The 10,817-nt window shown below is 41.0% G+C and overlaps 1 protein-coding gene across 1 annotated transcript in view; it reads right to left on the reverse strand.

Annotated features, from left to right (window-relative positions):
• Window positions 1-9,523, reverse strand: part of COL21A1 (collagen type XXI alpha 1 chain) — a 137,571-nt gene extending 128,048 nt beyond the window's left edge. The window contains exon 1 of the mRNA XM_060235204.1: window positions 9,401-9,523. Within this exon, the coding sequence (XP_060091187.1) occupies window positions 9,401-9,488 (88 nt within the window). The 5' untranslated portion in view covers window positions 9,489-9,523. The remainder of the gene's footprint in view (window positions 1-9,400) is intronic.
• Between the last annotated feature and the right edge of the window lie 1,294 nt (window positions 9,524-10,817).

Here is a 10,817-nt window from a genome sequence, read left to right on the forward strand (position 1 = left end):
AATCAGAATTTTTCACTAGATGATTTCTAAAAACTGTCAGCCTTCAATGCCTAGTCCCTAGATTTCAAAAACATGATACTTCTACAGCAGAATATGTTTGCATTCAATGAAACCAATCCAATGTAAGTAAAATTCTTTTTCACTGAAATTAGTAAAAAAAATTTAACTCCTACTGATTTCAACAATACACAGCTGTGCAAATTGGGACCAGTATCTCTGAATCTTTCAGTAAATTTCTGTTTAGTCAACTTTATTCCATCCACTGAAATTTTCTGATATTAAAATTTTATTATGAAGAACCATGTGCATCAAAAATAAAGAGCATCGAGCCATCAAACAAGCTCATCAATCATTATTAGACCTTGATTACTTTTTATTATCATTATTAGACCTTCAATCATTATTAGACCTTGATTACTTTTTAAGCTACTTGCTTAAAATTTATTTACATTATGTTTTCATTTTCCCAGATATAGCTAATCTTAATGGGGAATATATTGCTGTTTTCATTAATGAGAGTTTATTACATAATAAATATTACTCATCTTGGAGAAACAAAATGAATCTGTACATACACATTATTTTTCTGTATTATGTAGGTCAGGACCTTTCAAAACCCTGCACAGTGGTTTGTGGTTTTACCAGTTCACTGGAGAGAAACCACAAGTGATCCTCGAATAAATGAACACTATTAGAAAATGGTCATTTCTAACCACATTTGGTTTTTCCCTAAATCCTTGGTGTCTAACCACATACAAAAGTGTATCACACCCTTAAACAGCCTTCATGTACCTATATGGATTCTTCACAATCAGATCTCTATGTATTGGCTGGCAATTTGGCTATTTGCTCTAAATAAATCAAAAGACATTGTTGTGATCCAGAGAAATAAACATATGTTGGCTTCCTAATTTTCTTTTTGGAGTCACTCAGCCCCACAAGTATAAGCATATACTAGATTACCATAAATACAGCATCAGCACAAATTACATTCAATTAATTTACATCAACAAGAACAAGACAGTTGATTTAAATCACATTTCCCTATTTTAAAATGTTTACTTTTTCAGAATATTAACTTGTTACATGCTAACTGGCTACTATAAGAACTAAATAATGATTTGCAATTAAGTAAAGTCTTTATTTATACCAGTAACATAAGACAAAATGTTTAAATCCTGTGCCCCATATGCACAGTAGGATTATATCTACTTAGAGATTTCTATGGATATTCATGCAAGACTACAAAATAATATCACTGATTTGAAGGCTAAGACAACATGTCTACAAGCAAAAACTGAAAGTATGGGACTTACTTCCAAGTAAAATACATAGGATAAGATTGTACAGGTCAAACAAGATGTGACATGGAAAATGTGCAAGCAGATCTTAAAATGGAAAATGGCAGTTTCATAGGAAGTTGATTTGAATCAGGGCCATGGTGCACAGGGAGTGGGGCTTTAGCCATCATCTCATTAATTATATATTTTGTCCCTAACAGAACTGAGGGAAAGGAATATTCAATCAGCAAGACCATATAGGAAGAAAGGTTAAAACACCTCTATCTCCAGCACATTATTTCTCCTTTAAAAATGCTTGGTAGTTCTGTTCACCAACCTTCCAGATTTCCTTCTAGTTTGGCCTTCTGTCACCAGAACATTTCACAGACAAGAAACAATAAGTGGGCAAAACACTGTTTCGTGCTGAAAGTGAATCCACACTGTTTGATTACATTAAAAATATTAATACATTTGAATGGAACACATTGCAGAACTTAAGCAACAGGAACTTGGCAAACTTTATTTACTTAATTTGTAGCCTCTCTTAGGTAAAAGGATTACAAAATATAGAAAACAAGTGGAGACCCACAAGAAACTTGTGAGGAGGAGGCATTCTCCTACCATTGCTTTCCTCCCATTCCCCGGCAGCCTTCTCTTCCTCTCATTCCGTGGCAGGGAAAGAGGTGGTGGGAGGCAGAGAGAGCCAGAAGAGGGCCACTTTGCCTCAGAAGCCCAGTAAGGGGGGGGGGGGTAGGGAGTGCTGTCACAATGGTTTGGAGATGCCTCCTTGCCTCACTTTGCTTGCCAGGCAAGGTCCTGGCTCCACACTGAGGGAGAGGAGGGAAGCCTGCCCTTGTCCACCACCAGGGCCCACCAAGGCAGGAAAGGTTGGCTCCTGGGAAGACTCTTGCTGTGGTGGCTTCCCCCTTGGCTCAGGAGACCTATCTTGCAGCCCAGAGGACCCACAATCTCATGGTTCCCAGCCTTGCCGGCTTGGGGAAGTCCAAGGTCAGACAGGTTAGTTGTATTGCCTGCACATGTGCAGACAACACTTTTTACTTTGGGGGAAAATGAAACCCACCAATGCATTTCTGTGAACCTGGGGAGTGCCCCAAGTGTGCATAAAAATCACTTTTCCCTTCCATGTGCCTCGATCTGCAGAAATAAGCATACACACAAAGGGGGAATAGTTGGGAATAAGATATAAGATAAGAATTTCGATGTCAGGAATTACAGGAGTGCCAGATAACATCAAAAGCGCATGAGTGTAAACATCACATTTAATGAAAAACCTAGCATCTTGCAGTAGGATTGCCAGATCCCCTTGTCCATCTGGCAGAGGGATTTGGGGAGGCATTCCAGGGGTAGGCAGGGACATCACAATGACATCACCCAGAAGTTGCACCAGGGATGTCACCTGGGGGACACTCTGGTTTTGGGGCAAACTCTATTGTTAATTGGGCTTAAACCATAGAGTTTGCCCAAAAACCAACACGTCCCCTCACAACGTCCCTGATGCAATTATGTCACTGCACTGGGCAGGGGTTCGCCCACTGGCCAGCTGGTCCACAATGGAGAGGAGCCCCCAAAACCAGGGGATTCCCTGCTGGTACCTGAGGGCTTGGCAACAAAAATGAGATACACAGAAAAATGAGGAAGTGAATAAGGCAAAGCCACTGTGTATAAATGTCCAAAAATATATTGAAGAATTTAACCTACACTTCATGCACTCACAATATAAGTCATATGCACTACAAAATTACTTTTTGATAACAAACAAGCACAGAACAAATACAGTGCAGAATTAGCAGTCCAAGCCAAAAGTCCAAATGCCAAAGTTCAAATTAGTGATTCAATCACAAAATATTTTCTTAGGAGGACATCTTCTATTCCAAAACTGTGAGCAAAAGCCCCCTTCAATTCTATAAACAAACATTGTGATCTCTGGTTTATCGAACCCGCAGAACTCTCAAGCATCTGTGCCAGGCATAGGCCTTGTCTGACCTATGCCAACTGTTTTCGGGGTTTCTATCATCCAAGTAGCCATCATACAGCCTGGATGCCAACATAGATACACAGGCTCCCAGTTCACATCACGTTCCAATCCCACCTACAAAAGATTGAGCTGTCCAGCTTCACAGTTTCGACACAGCTGCTCCGGTCTCGCTGTTCCAGCCTCCTGATGCAAGGGAAGCCACTGTCTGGGCTAACAACCACAGCTGTCACCCTCCTGTCCCTTTGGGAAGCCATAGGAGCAAAGTGGGAGACCAACATACACAGGGTGTACTTCAGACTTCATATAAATGCATCAAGTTCGTTGTAAGCTGCATCCTGCCAGCCATCCTAAAGCAGATGATAAACAATGAACTGTGCAACACCAGATGTGTTAAAAACAATGGATGTTCCAGAGGAGGAGACCATCACCATTGTGTTCCTTGTGTGTCACTCTAGGATAATAATTTGGCTCTATATTGACCCTTTTAGATAACCTTATTTAGGAATGTTAATCCCATCACCCTTAATCACTTTCCAAACGTCATTCTGGAGCATCCCACTTTCCCTATGTCATACCCCATGTGACCCTGCATCACAGCCCACCTGACCCTGTGTCACAGGTCATCTGACCTGTTCCCCCTGAGGGTACCAAGTAGTCTTAAAAAGGTCAAGCACACCTCTCCTCTGGTGTGTCACCCTACTCAGCTGTCTTAATCCATCCCCTAAACCTGATCAGTTTTGGGCCACCAATAGCAGGATACGCAGGCTGTGTCTTGCTCCCCCATTCCCTTTTTGTCACTATTGGAGCTTCAGACGAAGAGGATGATACGTATAGTATCTCCTTGTATGTGTTTTATCCCTATGTTACCCCTATCAATTTCATATCTATTTTCCTAGGTCTGTGTGAGCGTTGTATGATTTTATTGCCTTGTATGTGTGTTCTATTTTTCTAATAAAATCCAATTATGTTATTTAATTAGTCTCCTCATCATTTAAGAGGGAGTTTCTGGAGGTCATCTCCTGTATACATTGGTTCTGTATCCCGCTGAGCCATAGTTGCCCACCTTTTAAATTCCTCAACCTCTTGTTGAGGGAAATTTGGCTTACAAAACGAGCATCTCTGGACACTAGGACCTCGTTTTCACAGAAAGCTTCATCTAAGCTGTATGATAAAATGTTACATTTATGCACCAACATTTCTAGTAATATCTTTTACCTCAGCAACCCATCCATAGGCATATCTTCTATTTCATAGAACAATACTTCTTCAGGATCTGATACTTCTGACTTGTATTCCCTCCAATAACTGGAGTAATTTGTTGATAGGAAGTGTTTGGATTCTTTAGCCAATGACCCCACAATTGTTATAAAACAAGCAGACAAGGGGGGTGGGTTGCTGTAGTTATTATGAATACTGGTGACTATAAAAAAGAAGTTATGAGACAACTTAATGATATCAGGTTTTATTCACCACTGGTTTCTGATCCATCCAGTAAAGTAATGAAACTCACTGAGGTCACACTGAATGAAGATAGGGAGTTGGGGCACATTTCAGAACAAGAATATGCTTTTCTTTTGAATCAGAGTTGGGGTACATTTCAGAACAATAATATGGTTTCCTTTTGAATCAACAGCCTTGTGTCCCGTTCTGTGCTGTATTTATTCCATGCTTATTTCTTATCAAAAAGGATTTTTGTAGTACATACGACTGTTATATTGTGAGTGCATTAAGTGCAAGTTAAATTTTTCAAGATTTTTTTTGGACATTTATACACGGGGACCTGGAGGCTGGCAACCCTAGGAGTTCCACTTTTTCAGACATGTTGACCAGGTAAGGGTACTTTCTATATACCAAATATTTTTAAAATTGCTTATATATGCAACATAACCCCAGACTCTTCTAAACCATCACTGACATAGGACACAGAAAAGACTGAAGAATGAGTCTAAGGAAGAGTGTGGAGGAGAAGGTAGTCTATGAAAATTGTTTTGAGGAAACAGTGACAAAGGAGAGAGTGACTGCCAGTGCCGATGGAGACATGCAAAATGGGATTTATCACTCAGGCATTGACAGTTAGTATGATCAGTAGTAAACCTGAGTTTATTACTTTCCATTGCTTTTGTGGTTTATAATGCACAACATACAGTATTGGTTAGCTTTAAGATGTTAAGTAACTAGGGCAAAGCATAATTCCTCCCCTTATTTAGTCCACTGATAACATGACAATCACTAATGAGAAACACACAGTGCAAGTATTATTTGTTTGGCAGTACAATGGTAGTCTTTTCCATGTAATGGGAATGGCAGGAACGGAAACAAACCTTCAATAAAACCACGAGTGATAATTAATCACAGAAGGACAAAACATTTTACTCTTTTTTCAGTATTTTTCTTCTCTGGGCCAACCTCAGTTGGCTTGCTTATTGCATTTTTCTTGCTATCGGCACAGCCCCTTTTGCTACATATTGAGCCACAAAGACACTAGGCCATGCACAAATTACTACATCTTGGATTAAAAGATCACAGCCAAGCCATGTTTTGGCACTTGTGAGTACCACAAAAGCTAATGTGTTCCCTTCTCATATGCCAACTTCCTCCTCCTTTCCTGATTTTCTCTAATCATAGTTCATCGTGATTTCCAAACTGGGCAAGCTATGGTTACCAATAAACAGGAACTGCCACAAATCCTTGATTTGAAACTATAGTTCAAAGTAGTTCATGATAAACCTTGGTTCATCCAGTCTGACTATCAATACCAACCTGTAATTACAGAAAAATGAAAGGATCACTGTTCAACAAGTGCTCATCTGTGGTGGCACTTTGGCTGTGTAACACCCTTTCCACATTTACTTAGCCAAACTGTTAAGTTTTCCATGTCAGCAAAACTCATGCCCAGGCTTTTTGTCTTGTTATATTTTGGCTAGCCTTTCTTAACATCTCCTGAGGCAGATCAAGATGGGTAGCCATGTCAGTCTGCCTGTAGCAGCAGAAAAGAGCAAGAGTACAGTAGCACCTTAAATAACAAAAAATTTCACAGTAGGGTATGAGTTTCCATGATTAGGGTTGTCAGGTCATTGCCTCTCACTGGCAGGGATTGGGAGGGAGCTTTCCAGGTGTGGGGGGGATGTCACTGCATGAGATGTCCCCGATGTGATGACATCACACAGAAGTGACACCATCATGCCAGGGATGTTGCGCAGTGATGCTCGGGTATTTTGCACAAAACTCTATGGTTACTATAGCGTTTTACCCAAATAACTAGAGACATCATATTGGGTAATGGCTGTTGGTGGCAGGGCTTCCCCCACAGGCCAGCAGGGGCTGGCAGCCCTATTCATGAGTCACTGATCACTTCTTCATTCTGAACCAATGAGAAGTGTCTCACAAAAGCTCATCTCTTGAGGATGTTTTGAAGTTCTTAATATTTTTAGATTACTACCTACTACTAAGCAATTGTGCTGATTAATTGCACTACTTGCTTTCATTGCTGCTGTTTTACAATAGATTAGTAGGTTATATTTTAATGCAAATTGTTAATTGTTTTTTTTTAATTATGCTTTATGGCTGAATGATCAGGGTACAAATAACTGAAAATAAGATAGAATCAAAGGGAAGGAGAACTCAGAAGTAGGGGTGTACAAAAAAAATTCGGAATTAATCGGATTCGGAAATATACGGGGCCAAAAAATTCGGAATACCATATATTTCCGAATGCACATATACGGTAGATGCGTGGCTATTTCCGAATATACGGCCCCATTATACCCTATGGCCATTGAAATCAATGGCAAAATAGGGTAAATTGGAAGCTGCCTGGAGGGGAGGGAGTTTGAGGGAGAGCCCCCAAATTTGCAGGGGACCTGTAGGGGACTCTCCCCTACAAACCCCCCAAGTCCCAAAAAGATTGGGCCAGGGGATCCCATTCCAGGGGCACCAAAGAGGGTGCCCCTATCCCACCTTTATACTTATGGGCCATTGAAATCAATGGCAACATAGGGCATAATTAGAGGCTACTGTGGGGCAGGGTGTTTGAAGGAGAGCCCCCAAAACTACAGGGAACCTGCAGGGGACTCTCCCCTACAAAACCCCCAAGTCCCAAAAAATTGGGCCAAGGGGTCCAATTCCTGGGGCACCCAATGCCAAACCTAACTTCACACCAGAGAATCTCTATAGGACCCAAATGCACTACATCCATCTATCTACTCTATGAACCCTGCAGGCCTGGAACCAATATAAACCCAGTTGCTAATGCCAACATCACTGCCACACAAAACACAATCTGCTCAAGGTCTGCTCTGCAGACCTGGCTGCAGCAAACCCAGATGCCAGCTCTCCAGCCCTGCTCCAAATAACACGGGGAGAGCTGGCCAAGCACAACAAGCATGCTGGTTCTGGGTCTCTCACCAAGGTGCCAGCTTCCCTGCCACAGAACACACAATCTACAGATGCCAGCTCTCCAGCCCTGCCCCAAACAACACAATTCTCAAACAAGAGAAGCGGTGAACAGAGATAATTCATTTTCTTCTTTTGTTCCAGATCCAAATCAAAAGCAAACTCCAAAGAACAAATTCATTTGCCTCAAAACTGCAACTGATTTCTTAGGTTTCCTCAGAAATTGTTTTTCCTCCAACTTTCTATATATGTATATCACTTCCAATAACCATAATACAAGACCATGATCCACAAGCACCATTAAAATAAACATAAAATTCGGCTTCAGTTGCTAGAATTCTTGAGGGAACCCAAGACATGCAACTAGGCAGCCGTCTGAGATTTCTATGGCTAATATCTGTTTGGACTTGGATCAGGCCTGCCTGACAGCTACCAATTTCAGCTTCTGTGAGGTGAGTTAGAGCTGATGAATGGATGGATAATCTTCTCTTCACTGCAGTCATAAAACCACAGGGGCATACCATAATTAGATCAAACCTTCAAGCCTCCTCTCCTTTCACCCTCTCTCTCCTTTTTTCTATTTTTCTGGCTTACAGATACCATTCCTTATGGCAGCCTCCAAATCTCAACAGAACAAAAGTGGAATAATGTGCCAGGATCTTCAGGGGAGATCTTTGAGCATATGGTTGCCCAGTAGAAGCCACCATCAGGCCCGAGAAGAATCATCACCTCTTTGGTACCCAGCCCTGTGGCATGGACTTCAGTTCAGGCTCTCTTCAAAGCACTGGCCATTTGGTTAGAGACACTTGGATAGAATCAAGTCTTAGCATCCCCTGCCATTTTCTGAACCCAAGAGGTAGAATCTTCAGCAGGAGTTAGATGTGGACCAATTAATTTGGACACAATTTTTTTCCTCAATCACCAGTGGGTAGAATGTACTCTCCTCAGACTTAAGTTTTACACTAGACCACCCTTTCCTGCTTTCATTTTATGCTATGTTTTATTTCTCCATCTTGTTTTATTTCTCCATCTTGTAGAAAATATATTTCTTGCTATGTTTTATTTCTCCATCTTGTAGACTTCTGGGTGGTTCTTGCCCAGCTCTCTCCCCACCCCAGGAAGTAGTTTTGAGTTCAAATATATTATTTCTTGCTAGTAGGAAATTAAGTGATTTGTTTTCACCAGAAAGCTTTGGTTGATGTGTGAGTTATGTGGCCTATGGTCATGTTTGTGAGCTGCCTTAAGTTAGAAAGGAAATGTGCGGTTTTAAATTTAAAAATAAACTATGACTGCCCAGAAGCTGAAAAAAAATTAAAGACCAAAGCTTTATAAAGAAATGCACAGAAATGGATTATGAAAGAGTCAGCAGCTTTAATGCTATCTGAACTTATGATTTTTGAAATGTTATCTAGATATTAAAAAGGTAAAGGTAGTCCCCTGTGCAAGCACCAGTCGTTTTCGACTCTGGGGTGACGCTGCTTTCACAACGTTTTCACGGCAGACTTTTTACCGGGTGGTTTGCCATTGCCTTCCCCAGTCATCCACACTTTCCCCCCAGCAAGCTATCCTATATCAAAATTCTCCCCAAAATGCCTTTAATAAGGAATGTAGTGATATCAAATCACTACAATGTATATTTGCTTAGACATAATTTTAGAAGAAAAGAACAAGGGAAACGAGAAATTAGGATCTTTTTAACTAGTCATGATTAGTAAATAAAGCAGATTCTTACTTGATCTTATATCACCATCATCAGCGGATATGTAATCGTGAAGCAGCAATATTAAAACTGCCTGAAGAAACGTTACGTTCTTTGCCATGTATTCAGTATTCCCAGCACTTCAGAAATCTAGAACTAGAAGAACACAGTTATTTTAATACTATTGCATTAAGCCTTACAATGCATCTGAACAGTTAAAGCTAGCTGTAAAATCAATCTGAAATTAAGTCTGTCGATTCCACCTGCTTGCATTTCATGGCTTCATTTATATCTCATTCCAGATCATTGAACAGATATCTAAAAATGTCAGAATGTTTCTAAAGGGGCAAAAGTAATAACATCAGAAGGCCTATGTGAATTCTTTACTACTTAGTCATAACCAGCCAAAATTCAACACAGAGGCTGATAACAGACGGGCAGTTTGGGTCAACTTAGAAATGCCTCAGAAACCAACATGAAAAATCCTACCAAACGCTAACATCTGCTGCTCATCCCCATCCTGTACTTACCCCGTTCCCCAGCATCCTCAAAGCGGCTCAAAAGGCTACCACTTTAGAAGTGGTAGCAAATTTTTGAGCTGCACGCCAATCGCCTCCTCAGTGTCTGGACACAGAAATGCACAAGCGAGGCACCTTGGCATGAACCCACCAAGCCGCCCCAAGTCACTTCCGGCTTTTTAAAAAAAACAAACTACCCATGCGCATGACCACTAAAAATGTATGGAAAAAAAGAAAACCAAACCACACCAAGGGAATGGTGCACTACAGCTGTCTGACCCTGCCAAGGCACCCCGTCGGCAGGATAAGGTAGCCTTGTGCTGGAGCATGTGGACAGTTCAGGGTGTTTCTTTCTGAGCCGGCCCAATTTGCCTCCCATCTGCCCCAAACTGCCCGTCTGTTGTCAGCCAATAAGTATGGGCCTTAATCTACCACTTAGACACAACATTCTAGAGTATTGTACAGATGCTACCATTTGAAGTTTCCTCTCCTGGCATATTCCAGGGACACCAAAGACTGCATGCCCTACCCACAGGGAACACTGCTGTAACTGGGGATAGCAGTAGCACAAGGCAAAAGTAGCAAGCAGTCCAAAGCTCAGGACTTCTACTGGTAACTGTCCAGTGAGTCATAGCATATTTTTTTTTCCTCATTTATCACCCACCTTTCTCACTGGGACTCTAGGTGGATTACAAAACATAAAACCAGTTAAATCGGATAGCATAAGGCATTCAATAAACAATGCAATAGACATAGGATGGCGGAATTAAAAAGTGATGCAAACAGAAAAAGTTCTTAAGACAATCCCTACAATAAACAGTGGATTATAATGGTAGAAAACAGGGCAATAAAAGCAAAACACAGTAAACATTCCAACAGACTACAATCCTATTCCTTTATAACTACACCCTCCTAGACTGTTCCACTATACT

The sequence above is a fragment of the Heteronotia binoei genome, chromosome 1, assembly GCF_032191835.1.
Source record: "Heteronotia binoei isolate CCM8104 ecotype False Entrance Well chromosome 1, APGP_CSIRO_Hbin_v1, whole genome shotgun sequence".
NCBI lineage: Eukaryota > Metazoa > Chordata > Lepidosauria > Squamata > Gekkonidae > Heteronotia > Heteronotia binoei.